Genomic DNA, 23,916 nt, shown 5'->3' with positions numbered 1-23,916 from the left:
ATAGCAATGAACAGAATTTCCCCGAGGTCCATGGGTTCTTCAATAACGCTGACAAGGATCCCGCCATTGACGATTTGAAGTTTTTGGTACCAAAGGTAGTAGCTTTCGTCCGTCCCCTGATCAGGTGTTGAGTGCTGAATCGTCATAGCTGTTGTGCAGATGTGTGGGATATTCCCAGTATCCGGCGGAAATTCTGGGCTTTTCAAGCATAAGTTTGTCAAACACCAGATGAGTAAACCCGGCTGAATAGGATACTAAGGAAAATAGATGTGTGTAAAGCTCTATAGTATCACTCCCGTGTTCCTTGTGATGTATCTCGTTTTGAGCGTTCGGCCTATTCATAAAACTTCCTACTTCTACTTATGGAATGCCAAACGCTCCTTCCTCGCAGGAAGATGGCAGCAAAATCGGTTTTCGCTTCTGTCAAAACTTGGAGAAATCACCCACTTCTAATTGCGTCAGCATATTATACTCCAAAAGCTTTTTGTTTACGGTTTTGATAAAGGTCCGATGGCTCTGCTGCTTGTTTCTTGGGTATCACGGTCGGGCTCTAATGGCCTGAACAGATAGTCCATATTCGCACATATACATTCGACCGTGTCGCCCTGGAAGTGGTTGGACGACATGGCAATACAGAACCTCAGACATAGATATCGTTTGGAGAGGCTCTATGACTCCCGTTCAATACTTTGTCGTGCCCAGTCGAATTACTGGTTTGACCGATTATGGGAATTTATTCCCAAGCGTTCATGGGTCCCAACGCCTGCATATTCAGCTAAGATGCAAGGCACCAAAGCCCAGGGCTCGTACGAAATCAAATCACTCGATAACCAGGGAGACTCCCAGACCGTCGAGTTCGAACCATGCCGCGAGACTCTCAGAGTCCATTTGGAAAAGGTTCCTAACAGTGTACAGCATCCACAGGACGACGGCAGTCTTATAGACAAGGGTGCGAATAATAACATACACTTGGCACAAATCATCCTTGTGATAGTAATGCTAGGGGCTGTTGTTCTTGGCTTGCTGGTGTTTATTTCGAGAAGGCAGCAGAGACTTGCGAGCTTTTCCCACGAACAGGACGAGCCACACTACAAGGAGTTGGTTGGAATTTATGGCCCCCAAGAGTCATCTAGACCCCAAATGGTGCGCCTTCAGGGAGTCATCGCCGATAGGGGCTGCAGGGATGGTACCGGCACGGGGGGAAGGAATCCCCTCCATTTCAAAGGGTTCTCCGAAAGCGAAGCCATGGCCACTCTACTCGAGCAGAGCTCCAATAAAATCCCCGGTTTGGCAAAGCATACTTATCGAGGGTTATTATTGAGTCTGGTTCGTCTCAGCCCAGTGAGGTTGAACGAAAAGAATCCTGTGAAGGTACAAGGAGAGCTTGTCAGAATCCCTGTACTTCCCCGGGCTCCAAATGCAACCGTTCGGGAGCCGTTATCGCGAATCAAACCGCATCGCACCCACAGTGCTCATGGCTATTTCAGAGAGGGCAGAATGGATAGGACCCCGAGGTTTCAGAGCCACACCGAAATCGAAAAGGGCTGGAATAACACACCAGAAAGCGGCTGTGATGTCATTCGCAGATAGTACGGCACAAGTCTCAGCTTTTAAATTAATTCTCCATAATCATTCGAGCCAGCACAGTTCTGTCCTTTCAGCTATTTTTCAGCAGACGTCCTAGCATTGTAGTTAGTTAGTACTTGGTACTTAGTTATTAGATGGGTTTTTGGGCAACGACTCAGCAACTCAATATTATGGAGAACCCCCACTAGTATTTTTGCCCCAATATAACACCGTGACACCATTGGTGAAGTCTAGAACAGTACCCCGTAATGCCATATTCGGTGGCTGAGACGGTTGCTGTTGGACCTGTTAGCGAAGGTTAAGCCGAGATAACTACCTAGGAACCACTCCAGATTCCACATTATCCCTTATTATTAGTCCATGTCGAGCTGGAGCTAAGGACACAGTCCACTGTAATAGTGTCCTAGAGTATAGAGAACACCGCTCTTTCGTGCCAATCAGTTGGGCTGGGCCCTTTAGATGAAGAATGTGTGGGTTTCAGGTAAAAGACAAGGCCTTGGTCTCTGCAACTGTGCAGGATGCGGTCTTGAATTACCTTGCTACCTGGCAGACAGTTCCTCCTGGAAATTCTCACGAAGGCGACAATCTGAATTTTCATGAGGATACTAGCCATTTTGGTTTATGTTGTAGTCTCCAATAAACCACGAGGAGCGAAGGGACAGGAACGGTGGTCGGACAGCGTTCCCTTCCACCAACAAGAATCCCCTGAGCATCTCGTGTTTTTGACGCCCTCGAAATGTCTTCGAAGCACATGGTCTGAAATTTGAAAGGTCCAGAGGAAAAGTAGATCTTGCAAGTTGCCACCCTGGGATTCCAGTATGTGTAGGGCGCCCAGCTCCCTTGTCTAGTCTCCATGAGCTCTCCTCTTCCCTGGTCCAAGTCAGCCACGAGCTAGATTGAACAAAGCACATGCACAGGCTTGACCCCTCCATTATACATCGTACCTTCGGAGAGAGCCATCATCAGACCACTGTGGACCACCACCGCCCCTCCCCCCCCTGCAACCCCGTCCCCCCTCCCCAGTGGCCACGATCGATAGACGTCGTTTCCCCAGAAGCGACTCCGCATCTGACACCCGCCAGGACAAGATTTCCCCCGTGTCTCGCCCTTTGTCTATTGGTGGACTCACCTTTCCCCAGACCAGCGAGCACAATACAGCCGATTCGTGGAAAGACAGCGAAACGGGAGGAGAAGTTCCTCGAACCCGAAGCGTACAGCCTCGGTCACGCGGCTGCGCTAGACCTGTCTCGGACAATAGAGCTACGCCTTCTGCTCTCCCCGGATCTCCCCACCACTCACGGCCACGGGCAGGAGGGTTTCGAAGGCTCGGCAGCTTCATGTCTGTTGATATCCTAGTGAAGGAGCTGATTGGATGGCTGTGGGCTCTGCAGCCCTGCATGCCGGGTCTGCCATCTCCCCTGTTGCGACACATGGGGCTGCTATGGGTGTGGGCGTGAAAGCGCGATGGATATAATAATGATCGTCTCGCCCCCCCTTCCCTTCTCCTCCCCTTCTCTGGCTTGAGCTTTTTGTTCCTCGCTCCTTCAAGAAGGCTGTCTTCCTATCTGCCTTGTTCTCGCGTCTCTCGTCCTTTTGATCTTTTGAGACGTGCCCGCTCCTACTACACCCGCTCCTCTCACGAGACGTCTCCCCGACCAAGCCGGCAAGATGGCGTCGAGCTTCTTCAAGTCGAAGCGGACGTTCAATTGGTAAGGCCTTCTCTCACTGTGGCTGTTTATGTTGATATTGGATGTGTTCTGAATTTTTCTTTCCGCAGGTACTCCGCGCTCGTCGCGGCAGCATGCATGGTTCTCTATGGTTATGATGCCTCGGTGTACAATTCGGTCCAGGGCTCGGAGGCCTGGCTGGAATGGTTCAACAACCCGGATGCAAACATGACTGGCTTGATCAACACGGCCTACACTGTCGGTGCCATTTTCGGTGGTTTCTTCCTGGGAGGTCCGATTGCGGATTTTCTCGGCCGTAAGATCGGCATGGCGACCGGTTGTATTCTGGTCATCATTGCCACTTTTATGCAAGCTTTCTCTCCCAAGGGGAACATCGGCTGCTTCCTGGGAGGTCGAGTGATCATTGGTATCGGCCAGGGCATTGCTTTGAGTAAGTACGAAGAGAGATCACGAGATTGAATTCCCCTCCCTAACGTCTTGCCTTCCTTCCACTAGCATCTGGACCGATCTATATTGGTGAAATCTCGCCACCGTCGATTCGTGGAAAGATAATGACCTTCTGGCAACTGTTCTACTCGGTCGGCTCTTTCATTTGCTTCTGGGTGGCCTACGGCTGCACGGAGCATGCAACCAAGCTGGGAGAGTGGGACTGGAAGATGGTGGTCCTCTTCCAGCTTCTCGTTCCCATCTTGATCCTGGTCCTCTTGCCCACCATCCCCGGCTCACCCCGTTGGTAAGGAGAAACACTCGGGTCTTTTTTTTTTCTGGCATCCAAGGCTCAAGGCTGATTTGTCTTCTAGGTACATTCAAAATGGAAATCACATCGAAAAGGCCCGCAATGCACTCCTCAAGATCCGTGACACTGAGGAGCAGGTTGAAGAAGAACTGTTGAAAATCCGTGAGGCCCTCGAGTACGAAAAGGAAGCTATTTCGAGCGGTTACTCTGCCTTGTGGAAGGACAAGTCTCTCCGCAAGCGTCTATTGCTCGCCTTGGTCATAAACGCCGGCCAGCAGGTCACCGGACAGGGTACCCTCAACACGTATTCGACCAAGGTCTATGAAAAGGTCTTCAGCAGCGAGAGCCAGATTTCTCTGATCAACGCCCTGAATGCCACCTTTGGAATCATCTTCACCGTGAATGCGATCTGGTTCATCGACCGCTTCGGACGTAAATTCCTCCTGGTCGCCGGTGCCATCGGCCAGGGCCTCTGCATGATCATCATCTCTGCTGTGGAAACCGAAACCCCCTCGCCTGATGGCAAGAAGACGGAAGCAGTGGGCATCTCGCTTGTCTTCCTCTTCTACGTCTTCATCTTGTTCTGTACGTTCCTCCACCCTCGCCCTTTCATTCATTTTCTCTCTCTAACAAATAATAGACAAACCTTCTTGGGGTGCTACTGTTTGGATTTGGACGTCCGAGGTCTTCTCGATGAATGTGCGCGGCCAGGCAGTCGGCATGGCGTCACAGACGCAGAACGTCGCCAACCTGATTGTGCAGCAATTCTTCCCCACCTTCCTGGAGAACTGCGGCTTCTACGCCTTTTACATGTTTGCAGGAGTCAATTTCTTGCTGGGTCTCTTTGTCTACTTCTTCGTCCCCGAGACTAAGCAGGTCTCTCTCGAGGAGATCGACGCCATCTTCGGCGGTGCCAACCATGTCTCGCAGGGCGAGGACCTGCTCTTCCAGCAGAAGAATGCCGGTCAAGTCAGCGTGGAGAGAAGCGACAAGCCCGTGTCGACGACGTATGAGAATGTCGAGGTCTCGTCATGAAGGAGATCCTTGACAGGGCCTGGTCACCGTCGCTGCTGCGGGCGTTTTTGATGTGATCAATTTTGTTTCCTAGGACATGATCTGTTTTGATTTCTGATACCTGGTATTTATAATGGATGGTTCCCGCGAGCGGGATGTGAATGAAAAATCTTACTCTTGGACCTGACAATCTGCAATCTATTCTCCAATACGGAGCAGTCACATTGAACTGCAGGCCCTAATCTGTTTACAGACACTGCCCGGTAAGTGCCTACGCCTGCCTACCACAGTATCCCCTGTAGTACCGTAGGAACACTATAGAACTCCTTCAATCTGCACCGTGGACGGACATTATTCTCCGGAAATCTAGACAGCGACTCGATCGGTAATTAGGAGAATATCCTCTACTAGAAATAATATTTATGCTGATCAGTGGCTATAAATAATAACTGTACTATACGGAGTAACTCTCACAAACCACTAGTACAAACTAGTTGGTTAGTTAATCCAGGGGAAGCATAAACTCATCATTACCTGTTGACAATCCAGGGGGTCATTCTGGCGCAATTGATCGCCGAAACCCAAGTTATTGCCAGATAATAGGGAGGACGAAAGCTGGTAGTCACCATTAACCAGCCCAGTAGTTAATACTAGTTATTCCGTAGTTGGTGTACATGACGTAATCATCAGCGGCCTCAACCCCCCCGGATCGCACGGCTGCCTCGCCCACTCCCTGCCAATCATCTGGTGGTGAGAGGAAGGGTCTGGCCTGGGTCTGGCGGGCTTCCAAGCGGTCCAGTCCTTTGGAAAGTCTATTGATGATCCATGCGACCTTCCAAAAGTCTCGAGACTTGCAGCTCGGCACATTGATGCCGTGACGAGGGGAGATCGCCCGCTTTGGGAAACCGCCCCTCTCCAGCGAAGATATATAAGGTATGGATGAGGGGCTCTCCCCTTCCATTATCTCTCCCTTTCTATGATAATTCCTGACCATCGCACCTCCAGACTTCCTCCGGACATCTATTTTGCCTCTACTGCACCTCTCACATGGCTCGATCACGCTCTCAGCGTCGCAAGGACGCCCGTTCCGTCGCCTCGGAGGACCCGTGGAAGGTCGACACCCCGTTTGGCCCGCCGCGCATCGCTCCATTCCCTGTGGTAGGCATCCGACGGCTTCGCAGCAAGCTGTCGCGACTGTCGCCGGCGGCGTTTGCGGAGCGCGAGCAGCTCAAGAAGAATAACCGGCCCAAGTTGCCCCTGACGGAGAGGAACGTCGACACCTTCGTCTCCGAACAGCGTTTCCAGGACGCTTGCCACCCAGACAAACACTCGCCTGAGCTGGAGATCTCCGCGTGGCTCGAGCGACTGTCGCCCATCTCATGACCTGCGGCATTTTTGCACCTACGCCTCCAGGTAGCGCCTATCTATTGAAAAAAAAAAACAAGAATACCCCCAGTTTACTCGTTTTTTTCGGGGTTCCTGACTGGCCTGGTCACTACTGTATAACCTATGATATTTTTACCTTTGGTCTGGAAACGTTAATTCGCCCACGCTTGTCGAATCTCCGCGGCCTCGCAGAAGGCCCTACCGTCGGGTGTCAAATCAGCGTGGTGAACCGAATTAACGTGGCACCCGCTGCAAGCGACACGATGCACTAGCCCACCTTGCTGCATTAGTACATATCTACTACATATCTCTATCGGTGAGCTGGAGGGGGGGGATGCTTAATGCAGTCTCCTGGCGCCAGACCAATCAACCCAAGGCCAATTCGGTTTATATAGCGCTTTTCGCGCTCGCCCTTCACAGCAGTTACAACTGCAACGCCCGGGTGGTCTAGTGGTATGATTCTCGCTTAGGGTCCACCCTACAGCATAGCATGCGAGAGGTCCCGCGTTCGATCCGCGGCTCGGGCCATTTCTTTTTTCTTTTTTATTGGATGACCCTTGCTTGTTTCTTATTCCATCATATCCTACCTAGAATCACATTGTCTGTCTGTCTACTCTCAAGTGATTGGAAGTCAATTAGAATTTTTGCTTCACCTCTTACAGGGATACGTGCGGGGTTGATTTCCACGAGTACTAGCTAGAATAACTATAAGCATTCATATTGTAGCGATTGGTTATCTATTCAAGTAGCAGGAAAAGGGTAATTGGTTAACTGTCCAGATAGCCGTGGTATATATATCCCGTATACCGATGATGGTAGGTAGGTACTAGGTAGACAGACGCAAATCAAACCATCACCTCGTGGGTTCTGCCCGAGTCCATCCACCAGGATTACGAATAATATCCTGACACGACACCAGACAGAATAAGAGTCTGTCCATCATGAAATTATTTTGAGTGGAGTGATCACCGCGGGGTAGTAACATGGGTCTACTGCTAGTAACTACACCGCGTCTAGGAACGTACCTGATATCTATCAGCACATCACCCTGAAGACGAAACGACGACCTAGGGATGAACCGGTCCAAAAAGGTTGCCATCATTGGTTAGTCAATAGAAGAGGAACAGCAATAACAACAACAACAACAAGAAGAAGAAGAAGATATTTATACCTGACTAGGCGCCGGTCCGGCCGGACTCGTCACTGCCAAAACCCTCCTGCACGATTTCCCCAAGGGTACATTCTCCGCGACCGTCTTCGAACAGCGAGATGTGATCGGTGGGCTGTGGCCGGTGGACGCCAGCGAAAGCGACAGCACGAGAAGTCATGATCCCCCCGCGACTGTCGACCCCGCCATGCGGACGAACCTGAGCCGGTTCACCGTCGCGTTTTCGGATCTAGCGTGGGAATCTGTCCTGGGAGAGGATACGCTGGTGCCCCTGTTCCCTCGCGCGCGGCAGGTTGGGAGGTACCTTGAAACATACGCCGAGCGGTACGTCCCTGCGGAGAGTATACGGTTGGGACACCGGGTGGTGAATACGGTTCGTGATGATCAAGGGAGTATACGATGGACTGTAACATTTGTTCATGATGGGTAGTTTCTTCCCCCCCCCCCTCTCTCTTCTACCCCTGTGCCATCCATGCTAAATGATAAGTGAGGAGACCTCCGAGCAATTTGACCATCTCATCGTATCGGCCGGCTTCTTCTCCCGGCCGCATATACCTGATATCCCCGGCCTGGACGGCTTGACAGATAGGATAGTCCACAGCAGCGCATTGCACAGTGTCAACTCGTTGTTCCCTCCCGGCGGGACTCGTGGAAAACTCGTCGTTATAGGGGGCAGTATGTCCGGCGTGGAGGTCGCCTCTACGCTGGCTCTGCATCTCTCGTCCGTCAGACTTGCGCCGGGATCGTCAGAGAAGAATGTCTGGGAAGACTGTGAGATCCACCATGTCTGCTCGAAACCGTTCTGGTCCATCCCGACGTATGTCCCGCATCGGTCCAGTCCGAGTGATCCGGATACTGTCTCCTTCCAACCGCTCGATCTCGCCATGTATGACCTTGCCCGACGGCCTGGATCGATAAAGTACTCTGTCGGGACTGTCTCGACACAGCAGGCTGTTGTCGTCAACACGTATTTCGAGGACCTCCTCGGCCCTGACCAACTCATAGGTAAAGAACAGAGGCAAGAGCAAGACATAGCCCTGCCATGGGTGACGGTCTCAAATGACTACTCCGAGTTCACCCGCGCAGGGACCATATCCGTGACCCTCGGTCGAGTCACAGCAGTGCAGAGCACTTCGCCAGAACAACCTGCGCGCCTCCTCATCCAACAAACCAACCAAAGCCAGCAACACACCGTGCTTGACGATGTCGCCGCAATAGTACTTGCAACAGGATACACGCCCGCGGCCTCGTTGTCCGTCCTACCGCCCGACGTCCTCCACACGCTCGAGTACCAGGCCTCCAACACCTTCTGCCCCATCATCCTCGACCGTGGGGGTGTGTTCCGCACCGAAATCCCAGATCTAGGCTTTATAGGCTTCTACCGCGGGCCATACTGGGGTGCAATGGAGATGCAGGCGCGGACAATCGCACGCGCGTGGGTGGGACACGAGGACAGTACTACCAGTGATAATATTGTTCTTGACTATTCTCAGGAAGAGGAAGGGCACGAACGCAATACCCTCCGCCATTTGCGCAATCATGCCCGTCGCTCCCAGTTCCCCATGGGCGATTATGTAGGGTTCATGGAATCCTTTGCCGATAGACTTGGCATGCACCGCGAGGAGATCTCGTCAGACGGGAGCGGACCTGTCATCCCGGCACGATACTATGACGTTCACCGAGATGAAAGAGAAAGAGAGAGAGAAACGACCATGTCTTCTCTGCGGAGCACGTTATTCCCTGATTCTAACCATACCATCGCTGTTGCGACGGCTATTTTCAGAGCCCTGCATGGTAAATGGATGGGATATTCCCATCAAGATGGAAGCCATGGAAGAGTAGTAACGTTCTATCCGCGGTATCCTACTTCGCCATATTACGAGAAGGAATACTTGTGCGAAGAATGCGGGAAACAACCTGATAACCCTATTGCTACTTCTTCCTCTTCTATTTCTACAGTCTGGCGACTTGCAGACGGATCTCGACGAGACCCCCTGATTGGTGTGTGGGGTGTCGGGAAGAATAGAGCGGCAGATACGTTCCTGTACGGGGTAAGAATCATGGATATCCAGGTGTCAGGCTCGGAGGGGTGTCTCCTTATTCGTGCGCGTTCGGATAGCCATGTCTACGGCTCTTATACGTTTACCCTCCGGGGGGTCTCGATAGTTGCCTGGGAGGTTACCACGAGTGAATACTCGAGGAAATTTACAAGAACAAGAAAATAAGAGGATTCATTTATGGAGGGGTTTTTTTTTTCTTTTTTTCATCGTTAATTTACTCGTAATCGTAACGTTGCATTGATCTAAAAAAGAAGAAGAACTAGGATATCAATAAATCTCGCACGCTCATCCCCATCTTCCGCTGTGCATCCCCGCCCTCGACATCTAGAGCGGCGGAAGAGACCCGATCCGCGATGGAATCGGCCGTGCCGCGGCGGTCGCGATTCAGCATGAGCAGCGCGGCGGACGCCTCGTGGTCAATGTCCGTGTCGAGGCTGTACGAGGAGATGCTGCCGCGCTGGGGGGCCATGGCCGGCGAGGTGGTCGCTGAGGTGGTGGTGGTGGTGGTGGCCCACGGCCGTGGCGGGTCGGTGGTGTCGGAAGGTGATGAATGTGAGCGCGAGGGAGCCAGCGCCGGGCTGGGCAGGATGGTGGTGGGGACAAAGTCGAAAGAGCGCGAGGGAGCCCGGCTGCGCGGGGAGAAGGAGGGCGACGGGTTGGCAGTAGCGGCGGCAGATGTCGTCGCTGTTACCTGGGGAGAGGTCGCGATGTGGTAGACGGTGGACATGCCTGGGCCAGCCAGCATGTTGGGAGAGGTGGGGGATGGCGGAGTGGTGCTCTTTTTGCTATCGCCCGCTTTGAGGTCTTGAATACATTGCTCGAGGTAGTTGACATAGTCAATGCTTGCCTAGATATGTAAGCAAGGTGAATGGAAGGTAATTTTCATGTTCGTGTTTTCTCACCTGCAAAATGGCAAGCTTGTGCATTTCTTGGCCACGACAGGCGGGGATCATGTTTTTCAAGGTGGAAAACTCCTCGTTCATCTTCGACCGCCGCCGGCGCTCGATCAGACTGTGTGCGGTCTTGCGGGCGATCTTGCGGCCGGCCGCACTGCTCGCACTTGGTTGCTTCTTCTTGCCCCCCGCGGCGGCTCCGCCGCTGGCGGGGGTCTTGCCCGCCTCTTTGGTCTGCTTGGTGGTATTATTATTATTTGTGGTGGAGTTTGCCGCGATGGCCGGCTGTTTCGGTGCAGTCGACTGCGGCTTGGGCTTCATCTGAATGATCTTTCGAGTCCGGGTCGGCGGCGGCGGCAGGTCCAGATCTTCGAGCGGGCGTTTGATCGGCGGACAGAACGACTCGTTCCTCGACGAGTTGCGGCGCGAGGCGACTGACGCCGCCGGACTCAAGGCGGCAGGAGGCAGGGCAAACGACTCGACGCCCTCCACGCATGGCTGCTCCATCACCACCAGTTCTCCCGACATGGCGGGCGTCAATGGAAGATGGGACCGGGACATGAGGTTGTATTATCGAGATATCGAAAACAATCAAGAAGGAATCGACAAACAGCCAACAATCAGATTCGGAACCAGGGGAAGGCAGACAGTCATTCAGTCCCCAGTTCAATAGGTAAGATAATGAGGGAGATTGCCGCCAATTGCGTGACACAGCAGTAGACAGCGGTAGTACAGCGGAGAGGAGAAATAATCCCAATAATGACAGGGGGGATAGCAACGACGCCGTCAAAGAGGGGGAAAAGAGCCAACGGGCAAGCGCCGGACAGCAGCCTCAGAATATATATAGTCGACGTCTGCCTTCGCTCCCTCCTCCTCCTCCTCCCCCCCAGGGAGCCCAGGAGGTGCTGCTGCTCCCGATGATCGACCGGTGATAAGGCAGGCCGGGAGGTGTCGCGTGCTTGGGAGCCCACGCGCCATGGCCCGCGGCGCTGATTGGCCTGCTGGGCTCACAGGCTTCGTCCAACTACTGGTGCTCGTGCGCAGTCTGGTGGCCAGCAGGCAGTGGTCCCTTGCTGGGATGGTACCGTATGTACGGTACGGCACCCAGTGAAAAAAGGCGCGGAAAGCTCGCCTGGGTGGCAGTGGGTGCGGGCAGACGGGAGTACCGTACGGTACCGTACGGTTTTGCATGCCGGTGGCCAGTCGGAGGGCCGCAATAGGCGGCTTAGTCATTCAGTCCGACGCCGATGCCTATCCCGGAATGCCAGCACGTGCGAGCTCGCGGCGACTCAGTGGCTCTGAGCTTCAGCAGAACGCGAACTTTGCTACTGCAATTCCCCTGGTTCAGCATCTCACCTTTGGCTGCCGTCGAGGCGAATCCTGAAGAATGGAGGTAAGCAGGATATTTTAAGGACGGGAATCGGGAAGGGCACCACAACCTGCTAAGCACTGTCTAGTAAGTGCTAGTACTGGGACCAGTGAAAGGATTCCCCTCAAAACGTGGCAACTCTTCAACCTACTCCGTCAAGGACACCTGGTCCCATCCGTTAGTCAGCGCTGGGGTCAATAGCCGAGGTTCTAGCCATGTTGACTACAAGGTAGTTAGTTATTCCTTTGGTGTCTACAGACTGGGAGTCTGGGACTCAGACTCATGGAGATGATTTTTAACCTGCTGAGGGGTGAAGGGTTGTGTTTTTTCCATACATCAAGTCTGAGGCTGACTTTATGTTGTAGTGAGTATCAAAAATGACAGGCAGGAATCAACATCATCCTTGATTTCCCAGAGAACCGGCACTGGTTGCGATATTTAAGTTGTGTCAAAAATAATCCTTCGGAAGACCACCAAAGACATACAAAAAGGAAGTCTGGGGGTATAGCTTGCCAGAGTCTAGTCCTGAACGAAGCCAAATTATGACTCCTTAATACTAAGTAGTACCGAGTACGGGATACGGAGGAGTGATGGAGCATTTTGCAGTACTTACTACACTTTACATCCCACAGATCTAACATTTTCTAGAACATGGGGAGGCATATATATGGTTACGGAGTATATACTTGAGTAACTGGAGGTCGTTTGTTTGGTTAATGAGTCTATTATAGAGTAAAGACTAGCTATATAGTATACTACAAGTATACTATCCTCTCTTTTTTATGATTGTCGGTTCCTCAGTAGTTAGTATATAGTTGAAATAGTGAATGTTGTCTACATGATATTGATAGCAACATGGATAATGTATTTATTGATTACTGTATACTAGGTATGACTATATACTAGGTTCATCTATAAACTATGCTAGAATCCTCTGCATAAGAATATGTCCAAAAGTAGCTTCAACAGGCGATCCATCCATCCGCCAGACGCGATTCCCTGCCCGGGAACTCAGCCACAAGCCGTGGTCATTGGCCGACTCGACCTCGCCGTCGACGGGGTGCCGGCTACGCTGGTCGACAACGCACATCCCGCGCGTCCACTGGCCGGTTGTCTCGACGCGGATGTCCTCCGGGGATTGTTTGGAGGGGACCCATCCGGCGTCGTCGGCCGTTAGGGCGTACCACACGCACAGGGGGTCGTGCAGGCTGAGCTCTGCAGCGTCGCCGTCGTGGCCCGGGTGCATGGATTCGATGGTTTGGAAGGCGTGCGCCATGAAGGCAGACACCCATTCGGCGAGCGGGGAGCCCTTTTCCAGCTTCGCAGTGATGGCGGCGCGGAACTCTCCGCGCGTCAGGTTATGCCGCAGCGTGAGATCCAGCGGGAAGAGGCGCAGTGTCAGCGCCTTGCTGAGAGAGGCCGGGTAGGCCGGGAGCTTTGTCGCATCGCTGGTGGGGGGCACCGTGCTCGCGGGGCTTGGGGAGGTGAGTGCCATGACACGCGCGGCGGCCACAGCGTCGGCGTATGCGTTGAACTCGCCCATAGGAGTGACCTATACATTAAAAAAGAGTTAGAACGTCTTTTTACCATAAACATACTTGCACTTACGTTTCCTGGGACGTGGATAGCTCCGCCCATGACAACCACCTCCTTGGCACGCAGGAAGGTCTCTGGATCCGCAGCCGCAGCGAGGGCGAGGTTGGTCATCGGTCCCACCGCGACGAGAGTCACCTCACCGGCTTCGTTCTCACGTAGTATGCGCAGGATCTCCTCGTGGGCGGGTCGCTTCGAGGGGACGAACGACTGGTGGGCGGCCGGATTGCCCGTTGGCACCGACTGAATGCCGTTGGAGTCGGCCGAGGGATCGAACAGGTGGTCCCAGGTCTCGCTGGGGGTGAGATGGGGGTGCTAGACGAATGAGATGAATGACAGGCAGAGATCATAGGCTTAAAGCATACACTAGAATGGATCCCCCCGAGTCCATCAAACCCATGGAAATAATCGGCCAGCATCTTCTGGTCCTCCAGCGGATCTTCTGCCCCGACGGCGACAACAGGCGGATGGGCGCGCAGGGCGCCGAACCCTTCGGGAAGGCCGTGGTCGGCGCGCCACTTCATCTCGCGCTCGATGATATGGAACATGGAGACGACATTGCGCAGGCAACTGTGATTCTTAGCCCTCAGTATTACCGATGCGTAGTATTTCTCAAGAGAAACCAATACCTCTTGACCTCGATATTCCCAAAGGTCAGCGAGACCAGCAGCACCTGGACCTCCTCTGGCTGCGCCGAAAAGGCGAGCAGCAAGGCCAGGATATCGTCAATGCCCTTACTCGTTAGCGTGGTCGTCTGGGGTGGAGGGGGAATCTTGAGAGTCGTCCGGTGGAATTGACCTACCGGATCTGTATCGATGATGATCTTCCTCGCCATGGTGGTGTTGGGGGCCTGTAGTGGGAGGAGGAGGGGAAAGGCGCTGACAATATCCCACTTTATAACAATGTAGCTTATCAGTCTTGGCGCTCCACCAAGCAGAATTATTGCAATTATTTACGAATCATGGCTCTTCTTTCATATCTTTCTCAGTTGTATTGAAACAGATCTTACTAGGTACCTACTACCTTAAGCCTTACCTAGATATTCTCTGCTTTGTCTGTGTTTGCCCTGGTCGGAGACACCATGTAGTATCAACCTGATTGCTACACAACAAGGGCAAATCTATATTACCAACAACTTTAGTCTAGATAAAGGAATATGCTTCAACTTGTATGATTCCTATACTAACTACTCTATACTAATGAACTATATAGTTAGTAATGAACAGTACTGACTGTTACACGCGTGGCAGTGGGACTCGGTAATCGGCAAGTCAGATTAAGATCTCTCTTCACTGTCATATAATAGACTGCTAGGTAATTAGCTATATTGTTCTCAGTAATCCATCTATACAATAGCTAGTTACGATCTACGTAGTACTGGTGGTGATTGGTATTGACAAGTAATAGGTGGTTGCCTTGATACTTGAGTATTAATTAACTACCTAGGTACAGGTACTAAAAGTCCACCCCTGTTACACTGTAGTCTTATGGAATATATACCTAGTAACTACCATTTATTAACAGGTAGAGGAAATGCTGTCAAATATTACAAATGATTGGACCACCATAACTAAGATGCTTAATTATTATGCCTATTTATATTGTTGTACTGTCTCAAGAGAGCTTCAGATATCATAGGAACCCCTTAAACCACTATACAATACTGTAGTACCTATTAATCATCATCATCATAATAAAAGAATACTCTTGAATTACCAATAACATTATTAAATAGTTCAATAGTCAATACTACCTACTACTAGGTAGTAGTGATTATTACTCCGTCTTTCAACGCAGGTGGAGCAGCGCAAAGACCACCTCATCCAGTATCGCAATTCCCCCTTCACCTCCAATCGTGTCCTTTTCCCCCTCTCCCTCCACCGCTCGCTCCTCTCCTTTCCCTTTCCCCCTTTCCTGTCATCCTCGCCATCTGGCTTCTCCTGTCTTGGGTGTTTCTCGAGGACTGTCACTTTCAGCGCTTCTGCTGGCCTCTCCTGTACGCTGTTCACCGCAGCTACCTTCAACGCCTCTCTTCCCAGCCCAGTCCTCTCTCCTCCCCCATTCACGCGGTCGCCCAGGACGCACAGCAGCAGCAGCAGCGGCGGCGGCGGCAGAAGGTCTTGGTGATTGCGGTTTGGGCTGCAGAGACCGGCTACTCGAAGCGACAGCAGCCCACGCGTGTCTCGGGCTCGTTTCTCGCTTCCTCGTCCTGCGAGAGACAAGGCCATCTGGCCTTACCTACGAAATTCCCTCACCGGATGAACTGAAACGTCTCTGAATACTCGACTTGATTACACTCTTCGTCTACGACCTGTATGCTCTTTTCCTCCTATACTATAAGTTTGGTGTGGAATTGTTCTGACTTTTTTTTTTTTTTTTTTTTTTTAAAGAATAATGAATCCCTTGGTGAGCTGGGCGCTGCTGCTCGTCGTGGCAGGCGGCCTCGGATATTATTACACCAATGGCCCCAACGCCAAAGGCAAACCGGTCATCAAGCCTCTGCTCGAGAAAGTTGATAACATCCCCGCTGCCGCAAAGAAGCAGAAGCGGAAGGTCCGCAAGTCGCCCGAGCCTGCTGCTGCCCCCGCCAGGCCCGTTGAGGCCACCCCCGTGATTGCCGTCACGGAAAACGAGCGACCGGAGCAGGACGTCGACCAGAAGGAGATGGCCAGACGCCTCACCGCCGCGAAGAATGGCACCCCCCTGGCCACCAGCGCTGGCAATAAGAAGAAGAAGGCCGGCAGCAGCGAGCGTTCGGTCTCCAGTGTGTCGACCCGTACCTCTTCCACCGCTGGTGCTGATGCGGACGATGATCTGTCCCCCGCCACCTCGCCTGTGGTGCAGGCCACCGTCCCCGGTAGTGCAGGATACGTCTCTGACATGCTCGAGGCTCCCGCGCCGGCCGCTTCTGTCCTCCGCGTGACCGGGTCGCTGCCTGAGGAGCAGCCCAAGAAGCAGAAGGCCCAGACCTTCAAGCCCGTCGAGACAAAGAAGCAGCGTCAGCAGCGCCTCAAAAACGAGGCCCGCAAGCAACAGGTCCAGGAGGCCGAGGAGCAGCGTCGCAAGCTGCTTGAGAAGCAGATGCACACCGCCCGCGAGTCTGAGCGCCGCGAGGCGGCCGCCAAGGCCCAGCGGGCGCCCACCACGAACGCCTGGGCCGCCAAGGATGTGACCAACGTGGCGTCCTCTTCCTCCTCCAGCTCAGCTCCGGCGGCGGCCGCCAAGAACATCAAGAAGACCGTGGAACTGCTGGACACCTTTGATGCCAAGGAGAACCAACCGGTCTCGTCCTCCTCCTCGAAATGGACCCAGGAGGAGCTTCCTACAGAGGAAGAGCAGTTGCGGCTGCTGGGCGCATCCACCACCGAGGACGAGTGGACCACCGTCTCCAAGAAGCCCAAGAAGAAGGGCGGCAAGACGGACGAGAGCGTCAGCGAGGCCTCCGCTTCGGAGAGCCAACCCTACGTCGCCGCCGCCGCCGCTCCCGCCGTGAAGCCCGTGGAGCTGCCCGCGGTTACCCAGGTCTACATCCCGGACATCCTGCGCAACCAGGGCAAGGGACACCCTCTGGACTCGGACTGGGCAGCTTAAATGTCAACCTCTCCAGTCTTCTCCTTTCCCCCCTCCCCCCCTCCCTCCTACAACCTCATAACCTGGAATGTCCGTCCCTTTCTTCTCTTCACTGTATTATGAGGATCGCTAGTTTAACTACTACAAACCCACCTACCTGTACTTATTCTTGATCCATGGTTTTGGCGTTCTGGCTGATTTGACCTGATGTATACCAAAAGTGCCACCTGGAGAGAAGGTCTACCTGTTGCACAAAAATGAGCTGAGCCGAATCGAACACAACTAAATCGAAAAAAAAAACACCAAATCTTGCTTGTTATTCTATTTTTTTTTTTTTTTTTTTTTTTCAATTGTGTCATGTATTTTATGGTCATCGAGATACCATCCGACAACACTTACTCGGCGCCTACTCGGCGCCTACTCGGTTACTCTCTCATGGACTGAGAATTTCATTGCCAACCGAGGCCAACTATGGAATATTATTACTATTACTATACTGTTCTCCCTAACTCAGGGGTATGCAGCTGCAGATCTAGGTACGGAGTACGGAGTACTCTGTGTGTACCTACCTTACTACATAGTATCCCCTGCGGACAGAGTTCAAGCCTTGCATCAACCCTGCATTTGACCCACTTGCTGCGTAGGTAGGTAGGTAGCAATAGGAATATTTGGTCCAATGTTTATTTTTATCCATTCCCATGCCCATGATTCGAGTCTCTTCCAGGGGGGTTTCCTTTATCTCTGCTAAGCTGTGAGTCGTGATTGTGGTCTACGAAGTAGGTACCTACGGAGTACTTCCGTAATGGATGGATCAGGGTCTATGGTACGGAGTACGGAGTACTCCATACCTACCTCGTTATGTAGTATACTAGTAATTCTCAAGTTTAGGATTGTAATTCGAAATAGACAATTTTAGGTATAATGATGTTTCATACTTGTCTGGATTAATAAGTACCGAAGTTAATCAACTATAGACAGATTGAGGACTTAGCACTCTATTAGACATGTTTAAGCATATTCTCTAAAATCAACAGTATTAGCAATCAATAGATCGCTAGCAGCCTATACTATAGTATCCTATTTGATGATATCGTATACAAAAGACCCTTCAGATATGTCTATTCAGACTTGTCTATTGACCTCCACCGTAAACAGATGATCCCCTAGCCCGATCGGGTTAGACCCGAGTTCCGGTCATCGTGGCCTGTACTGGAAGTGAATCCACCACAGCTATAACCCCCCCGCCTCTCACTTGCTCAATATCGAGTGACTTCTACTCACTGTTTCTTGATCTCTTTCGCGGATTTCTTGACGAAATTCCCTTGCCTTTGCATATTCACCATTCCCTCTTTCCTTCCACACTCTCTCAAATACAACCATGGCCCAAATACGGGGCACCGCGGGCTACAACTTCGGCCACCAGAACCCCTTCGGCGGGCCCGGGCGGGCTGATGCCACCAGCGACCCGAGTCCTCTCGACGCGATCCGCGAGCAGACAAGCAAGATTGAAGACTGGCTAGATACCATCTCGGATCCCATCAAACCGTAGGTTCCATCATACGCTGGCCATTTTGTCGTGCCATTGTCCATTGTTTGTCAATTGTGGTGTTGTCATTCGCTAAAACAAGGGATACTAGCTATCTCCCGGCCATCGGCCGATTCCTCATCGTCGTCACCTTCATCGAGGACACGATTCGCATCCTCACACAATGGAGCGACCAGCTGTTATACCTGCGTGACATGCGAAAGAGTGAGCCACCTATACTTGGAATCAATGGATTCGGAGGACGGCATTGCTGATTGTAAAAAGTCCCCTGGGGAATCTCGCACACCTTCCTCATCGTCAACGTGATCGCCATGTCCGTGTGCTCTGTGCTCGTGATTGCCCGCAAGCGCAGCGAGATCGCCGTCGCAGGCCTGCTGGGCGTGGTCATCACGCAGGGACTGGGCTACGGCCTCATCTTCGACCTGAACTTCTTCCTGCGCAACCTGAGCGTCGTGGGTGGCCTGCTCATGGTCCTCTCCGACAGCTGGGTGAGCAAGAAGTTCGTCCCCGCGGGCCTGCCCCAGCTCGACGAGAAGGACCGCAAGATGTACGTCCAGTTCGCCGGGCGCGTCCTCCTCATCTTCCTCTTCATCGGCTTCGTCTTCTCCGGCCAGTGGAGCCTGTGGCGCGTCATCGTCAGCCTTTTCGGCTTCGTCGCCTGCGTCATGGTCATCGTCGGCTTCAAGGCTAAATGGAGCGCCATCATTCTCGTCGTCTTGCTGTCCGTCTTCAACGTCCTTGTCAACAACTTCTGGACCGTAAGCTCTCAACCTTTATACATTATCTCATCCATCTCATGTACTAATCGATTTAGCTCCACGAACGCCACCCGAATAAGGACTTTGCCAAATACGATTTCTTTCAGATTCTTTCCATCGTGTACGTTACGTTCTTCTTATACCGTGAACAGGACAAAAGCTAATCAAACTAGCGGCGGTCTCCTCCTTCTCGTCAACATGGGCCCTGGCCAGCTCAGCATGGACGAGAAGAAAAAAGTCTACTAATTCTTCAAGTCTGTCTCCAGCCTCGTTCTGTTCATGTCACGTCTGTCTCATTTAAAATCTTCCGACACGTTCCTCACATCTATCCAGCTTTCCCCCCTCACGCACGCATGGCTTACGAGAACATCTCAAAAGCGTCCTTGATAGATCAATGCATCTATTCTATTTTATATTTCAAACCTTTTTCTTCTTTTTTTTAAAGTGCTATTTTTTATTTCTAGTCTGTCTTGTAGCTATGAGTATGGACAATAAATGAATGCTATTAATATACAGTTAAGGGACAAAAAAAAGGATACGGGCTAAGCCAAAGGACAGGACGGACAAATCAATCATGGTTGATCTAGTAACTGGAGAAATCAGGTTTTCCTGCAAAGAATCTTTCCTTAAAAAAAGGGCAAGAAAGAATTTCTTGAGAATTCCAGACTAGTGCAGTCATAGCTGGACCGGCCAGTAATGGTCCATGATGTAAAACATAGGAAAAATAAGGGAAAAAAAAAGACATTAGCAAAGGAGACTTTAGATGTCCATGCTCCACCGCCACGGTCGCACGCGTTCCAGGTGCCCGAAGTCGAGATCCTCTTCACCGTCGTCGCTGATCTCTAGGCGCACCATGTGGATCTTCTTGGTCGTCTCGCTGCGTTGTACCGTCGACAACGACTTGGAGATTGCGGCTTGGAAGAATTTCCCGCTGTCAGCCGTCGCCTTGGACACGGGTCGCGAGCTGGGTGTCTCGGGATACTGCCAGGATAGGGTCGGCGACCATTTATCGATGGAGTCTGCAGGGAAAGACACCATCGAAGGTGACCCAGACCCCAGGCACGAGTCGTCCCGAGTCTGGCTGCTTAGAGGTAATTTGGAGGAGGAGGAGAGGGTAAGAGGTGGGGGGCGCCGAGGCAGATCGGCAGGATTAGTCGTAGTAGTGGTGGTCGAGTTCAGGGAGATGGTGACCGGGGAAGATTGATAGTTTTTCTTTTCCAACCTTTGCTGTTCTTTTGATGATGATGATGACGATGATGTCGGTTGTTCTTGTGAGGGATTTGACGGCGAAAGATGTGACTGACTGACAGGCCCATGGATCCGCTCCTTCCCAGCCATGACTTTAGCACTGGGTGGGGGTTGTAGCATCCATCTGGTTTCCGCCTTGCTGCGTGGTCCACTGACGATCGGGGGGTGTAGATCATTGACCGGCGGCACACGGGCGATATAGTACTTGCTCGAATGGCTTGTGTCTGCCCTACCCCGGCCGGAGATCCCAACGGAGGATCCCTTGACTTCTTCACCCCATAGAGGCTCGTCCTCCCGTTGATATCGCATCCAGTGCCAGCGGTCACCGATCTTCGCTCCCGACTTGGCCTTATCCTGCAAGATGATGTCCGGCATCGATTCCGCGGACGAGTCGGGGAACCCCTCATCCGTGCGCCAGCTCTCCATCCGATTGTGGTTGTTGTGATTGTAGTTCATGCCTGGCCGTCTCCGTGCAGGAGGACCCGGCCCGATGGCGATCTCCTCCCTCCATCCATCATTCGTGCTAAACGGTGTCGGTTGGGCAAACGGTCTCGGCTGGTCGGTCACCAGGGCGTTCAGGCGCTCTTGTTGCCGCTTGGCTCTCGCGGCCTCCTTCTTGCGTTTTCGACGGTCCAGCGTGTTGGCACATGGAGTGCAGGTAACATAGTAGAAGACGGCCGACTGCACACCTCTGTAGAGCCACATGATGGCCTACTCAACAGAATAGGTGAACCTGTAGCCAATTCTTCCAACAGACCCTTGTTGTAGATCGATAGGCGAAAGTGTGAGAGAGGAGGAGTAGGAGGAGGAGGAGGGGGGGGAAGGGAGGTGCAGTAGAAGCGCCCAACACTCCGCTCAGCCTCCTTACCACGTCACGATGGCCGGAGGGCTCGAATGAATGGAACGTAGTCTCTGCAGCGAAGATAAATGCAACATGAAGGGCGTCTGGGAGGGCTGAATTCGAGGAAATGGGAGGGGGAACAACTGATAGGGTCGCCCAGCGACCTCTTGGTGTGGCTGGTGAAAGCGCAGTGACAGCAAGAAAAGGGACTAGAATCTATCTCCCCGCCACAAGCGATGGACGGAGGACAGAAGGGAGAAAAATCAAAGAAGAAAGAGACTAAACGCCAAAATGAGCAGGGAACGAAGATCTGGAAATCAGCGTAGTTTAGCGAACGAGGCCAACGTGAAAGCAACGGCCCAGTTGTGTGGCCGGAAAGAAGGTAGCAACAGGGAGCGAGAGGGACGACGCATCCGGGTCAGGAGAAGCGCTGGGCGGGGGGAGCCCAAGGGCCTAGCGGCTAGCGTAGAGCCAACGTTGGGTCGTTTCAGAGGATGGCTTCGACTTGGCGGTATTAAGAGTACGTAGTAGTCATAATTATTGAATAACAACCATGGGAGACACGACGACTATTATTCTACTGCAATTATTTGTGCGACATTCCAATAATTGGCGCTTTTTGGGGGTGAATAGGGGACCCGTGAATAATACGGAAAGGCTTTGCAGCCGTTGGTTTCCCCTGCCACATGGGCTGATAAGATTCGATAGGGGAGTACGGAGACTCCGAACAGTGAGGGGGGTGTTATTCTGGTACGCTCTAGTACGTTATTTGTGTCGAATTGAGTTTGTACGGAGGATTCTCTTCGTATCTGAAGTCTGGAGCCGGACTTGGAAGTATCCCCTGGAATACTGATTGACCGCCCATTTAAAAGACGCGGCAAAAGAACAGATGGAAGGGATTCATTATTATTGATTGGATAGTTTGTAGGTTCGATTGTACCTCACGCAACGTGTCTGTCGGCCTGTCTGTGACGGAGACGCGCTCGACGTAGCTGAATCAAATTTGAATCATATCTGAATCAAAAGTAGCGTATACCAACGCGAGCACATAGTGCAAGTCAAAAAGTTCCGGTGTGAGGGTCTGCTGCACTGCACTTCTTTGAGCCCGACCTGCCCGAGGTAAATGCTTCCATCGAAGTTGCAACGTGGATCCAGGTACTCCGTAGTCGCGTCGTCACAGTCCATTTCATGTTGATAGCGCCTTCCCTCACCCCTCTCTCTCCCCTTCCCTCCCCTCCTTCCAAGGTACCGACGTAGGGTTCGATGAGGGTGATGGATGGCCCCAAATCCATGACTTGAAGAGCGGGTTTCAAAGGAGGGGGTTTCTACCAAGTCCTGGGTTCTGCCATTCTGAAACCGGATCCGTTCTCCAATCACGCATTCTTGGTGCCTTTGACCACCTGACCCTTCACCTTCGACCAGTCGATCTCCCGGTCAATCTCTTCGTTGACCTCGCCGCAGACCACCACGTTGTCGCCGCGGATCAGATACAGGCCATGTTCGATCTGAGAGCTCGGTTCCGGATCGTCGGGCGTGCGGATGATCCGCTCAATCGTGTTTGATAGTACGAGGTTTGTGAGTTGATCAGTCGATAAGAGAGTGCCGAGCAGAGTCCGCCCGTCGACCGTCAGGATGAGCACCTTTTCTGAAGACAGTCAGTATACGTCTGAACATTTTTGTAAGTCGAATTTCCCCGAGCAGCAAACTCACTGTTGATATAGGCTTGAAGCGACATGGTTCAGACCAGAACAATATAGTTTGATTAGGTAGACAAAACAAGCTCAAGGGAAAGCGATGGCTCTAAAGGCAGTTCGCCAGTTAACACGGTCTCGCGGCACGTGGGACTGGAAAATTGCTCCTTGAAGCCCTCTGCCGGGAAACGATGCTAGAAGAATGCGTAAAACACAAGAAGATATCCGGCTGACGCAAATGATATGGCGGGGTGGGGGAAGGAAAACACGGCGAGAGCTAGAAATCGTGATCGCGGAGGTGTAAATCCACTGGCAACGTGAGGGGAATTGTTCTGGCAAGTCCGCGCTTCAATAGCACGTCTGTCCAGTAAATTAGATATGATGGAACTCAGAGACAAAGAATGCAGAATGGTTTTCCCATCGGGCAGGGCAAGATCTCGAGCCGAATCGGTGTGTTTGGAGATCTCCCGTCTGCCGCCTGCTCGTAACTTGTTGGTTGTTAGGTCACGTGCAGTGAAGCTCCAGAGTCGGATATTCTTGGCATGCGCAGAACCACCAAAACAGCACTATTTCCCAAGTAATTATTCTGTATACTGACTAGATACTGACTGTATAATCGACTAAAGCCTTATTTAAGATGTTTTTATATCTTGGAAGACGGCTAGGCTACAGAGGAACTCTATTTTACAGGAAATATGCGGGAAGTGGGCAACCTATACAGTTATCTTATACGCAGTTCAAATACAGACAGATAATCAAATGAATCCT

General features: G+C 52.1%; 14 protein-coding genes and 1 non-coding gene across 15 annotated transcripts; 9 read left to right on the top strand and 6 right to left on the bottom strand.

Annotated features, from left to right (window-relative positions):
* The first annotated feature begins 209 nt into the window (after positions 1-209).
* Positions 210-1,887, top strand: ASPZODRAFT_1031809 (hypothetical protein). Its single transcript, XM_022720828.1, has 2 exons — positions 210-457; positions 571-1,887. Exons 1-2 carry the CDS (start codon positions 368-370, stop codon positions 1,588-1,590), a joined length of 1,110 nt encoding a protein of 369 aa, XP_022584314.1. The 5' UTR covers positions 210-367; the 3' UTR covers positions 1,591-1,887.
* A 4-nt stretch (positions 1,888-1,891) lies between these two features.
* ASPZODRAFT_1031131 (hypothetical protein) lies at positions 1,892-3,328 on the bottom strand. Its single transcript, XM_022720823.1, has 2 exons — positions 2,532-3,328; positions 1,892-2,457 (listed from the first exon to the last, which is right to left on the bottom strand). Exons 1-2 carry the CDS (start codon positions 3,017-3,019, stop codon positions 2,193-2,195), a joined length of 753 nt encoding a protein of 250 aa, XP_022584313.1. The 5' UTR covers positions 3,020-3,328; the 3' UTR covers positions 1,892-2,192.
* On the top strand, positions 3,256-5,046 carry ASPZODRAFT_139161 (hypothetical protein; the record flags this gene model as incomplete). The annotated part of the gene is made up of 5 exons (XM_022724523.1): positions 3,256-3,296; positions 3,365-3,705; positions 3,771-4,008; positions 4,076-4,596; positions 4,652-5,046. 5 exons carry the CDS (start codon positions 3,256-3,258, stop codon positions 5,044-5,046), a joined length of 1,536 nt encoding a protein of 511 aa, XP_022584312.1.
* Positions 5,047-5,842: 796 nt separating this feature from the next.
* On the top strand, positions 5,843-6,472 carry ASPZODRAFT_128332 (hypothetical protein). The gene has a single exon (XM_022721994.1). It carries the CDS (start codon positions 6,073-6,075, stop codon positions 6,406-6,408), a length of 336 nt encoding a protein of 111 aa, XP_022584311.1. The 5' UTR covers positions 5,843-6,072; the 3' UTR covers positions 6,409-6,472.
* Positions 6,347-7,075, top strand: ASPZODRAFT_128331 (hypothetical protein). Its single transcript, XM_022721993.1, has one exon. It carries the CDS (start codon positions 6,405-6,407, stop codon positions 6,681-6,683), a length of 279 nt encoding a protein of 92 aa, XP_022584310.1. The 5' UTR covers positions 6,347-6,404; the 3' UTR covers positions 6,684-7,075.
* Positions 6,848-6,938, top strand: ASPZODRAFT_t38. The gene has a single exon. It is a non-coding gene; the product is annotated as a tRNA-Pro (tRNA).
* Positions 7,076-7,393: 318 nt separating the features above from the next.
* Positions 7,394-9,825, top strand: ASPZODRAFT_22518 (hypothetical protein). Its single transcript, XM_022727894.1, has 2 exons — positions 7,394-8,005; positions 8,067-9,825. Exons 1-2 carry the CDS (start codon positions 7,767-7,769, stop codon positions 9,802-9,804), a joined length of 1,977 nt encoding a protein of 658 aa, XP_022584309.1. The 5' UTR covers positions 7,394-7,766; the 3' UTR covers positions 9,805-9,825.
* A 26-nt stretch (positions 9,826-9,851) lies between these two features.
* ASPZODRAFT_1030901 (hypothetical protein) lies at positions 9,852-11,205 on the bottom strand. Its single transcript, XM_022720822.1, has 3 exons — positions 10,731-11,205; positions 10,542-10,673; positions 9,852-10,486 (listed from the first exon to the last, which is right to left on the bottom strand). Exons 1-3 carry the CDS (start codon positions 11,091-11,093, stop codon positions 9,899-9,901), a joined length of 1,083 nt encoding a protein of 360 aa, XP_022584308.1. The 5' UTR covers positions 11,094-11,205; the 3' UTR covers positions 9,852-9,898.
* On the bottom strand, positions 11,177-12,018 carry ASPZODRAFT_1031493 (hypothetical protein). Its single transcript, XM_022720826.1, has 2 exons — positions 11,275-12,018; positions 11,177-11,215 (listed from the first exon to the last, which is right to left on the bottom strand). The coding sequence occupies exon 1, from the start codon at positions 11,763-11,765 to the stop codon at positions 11,319-11,321; it is 447 nt and encodes a 148-aa protein (XP_022584307.1). The 5' UTR covers positions 11,766-12,018; the 3' UTR covers positions 11,177-11,215; positions 11,275-11,318.
* An 802-nt stretch (positions 12,019-12,820) lies between these two features.
* ASPZODRAFT_156846 (hypothetical protein) lies at positions 12,821-14,329 on the bottom strand (the record flags this gene model as incomplete). Its single annotated transcript, XM_022726283.1, has 5 exons — positions 12,821-13,453; positions 13,510-13,809; positions 13,860-14,064; positions 14,124-14,227; positions 14,297-14,329. The coding sequence occupies 5 exons, from the start codon at positions 14,327-14,329 to the stop codon at positions 12,821-12,823; spliced, it is 1,275 nt and encodes a 424-aa protein (XP_022584306.1).
* Positions 14,330-14,650: 321 nt separating this feature from the next.
* ASPZODRAFT_12909 (hypothetical protein) lies at positions 14,651-15,761 on the top strand (the record flags this gene model as incomplete). Its single annotated transcript, XM_022722191.1, has 2 exons — positions 14,651-14,662; positions 15,471-15,761. The coding sequence occupies 2 exons, from the start codon at positions 14,651-14,653 to the stop codon at positions 15,759-15,761; spliced, it is 303 nt and encodes a 100-aa protein (XP_022584305.1).
* ASPZODRAFT_1030471 (hypothetical protein) lies at positions 15,717-17,415 on the top strand. Its single transcript, XM_022720820.1, has 2 exons — positions 15,717-15,807; positions 15,885-17,415. The coding sequence occupies exon 2, from the start codon at positions 15,889-15,891 to the stop codon at positions 17,083-17,085; it is 1,197 nt and encodes a 398-aa protein (XP_022584304.1). The 5' UTR covers positions 15,717-15,807; positions 15,885-15,888; the 3' UTR covers positions 17,086-17,415.
* Positions 17,416-18,340: 925 nt separating this feature from the next.
* On the top strand, positions 18,341-19,713 carry ASPZODRAFT_128324 (hypothetical protein). The gene is made up of 5 exons (XM_022721992.1): positions 18,341-18,609; positions 18,702-18,814; positions 18,875-19,368; positions 19,425-19,489; positions 19,542-19,713. Exons 1-5 carry the CDS (start codon positions 18,443-18,445, stop codon positions 19,612-19,614), a joined length of 912 nt encoding a protein of 303 aa, XP_022584303.1. The 5' UTR covers positions 18,341-18,442; the 3' UTR covers positions 19,615-19,713.
* Positions 19,714-20,127: 414 nt separating this feature from the next.
* Positions 20,128-21,321, bottom strand: ASPZODRAFT_149267 (hypothetical protein; the record flags this gene model as incomplete). Its single annotated transcript, XM_022725473.1, has 1 exon — positions 20,128-21,321. One exon carries the CDS (start codon positions 21,319-21,321, stop codon positions 20,128-20,130), a length of 1,194 nt encoding a protein of 397 aa, XP_022584302.1.
* A 1,509-nt stretch (positions 21,322-22,830) lies between these two features.
* Positions 22,831-23,192, bottom strand: ASPZODRAFT_12905 (hypothetical protein; the record flags this gene model as incomplete). Its single annotated transcript, XM_022722180.1, has 2 exons — positions 22,831-23,102; positions 23,168-23,192. The coding sequence occupies 2 exons, from the start codon at positions 23,190-23,192 to the stop codon at positions 22,831-22,833; spliced, it is 297 nt and encodes a 98-aa protein (XP_022584301.1).
* Between the last annotated feature and the right edge of the window lie 724 nt (positions 23,193-23,916).

Source organism: Penicilliopsis zonata (assembly GCF_001890105.1).
Source record: "Penicilliopsis zonata CBS 506.65 unplaced genomic scaffold ASPZOscaffold_2, whole genome shotgun sequence".
Taxonomy (NCBI): Eukaryota; Fungi; Ascomycota; class Eurotiomycetes; order Eurotiales; family Aspergillaceae; genus Penicilliopsis; species Penicilliopsis zonata.
The sequence above is the reverse complement of the archived record's forward strand: the minus strand, read 5'-3'. Positions and strand labels throughout refer to the sequence as shown.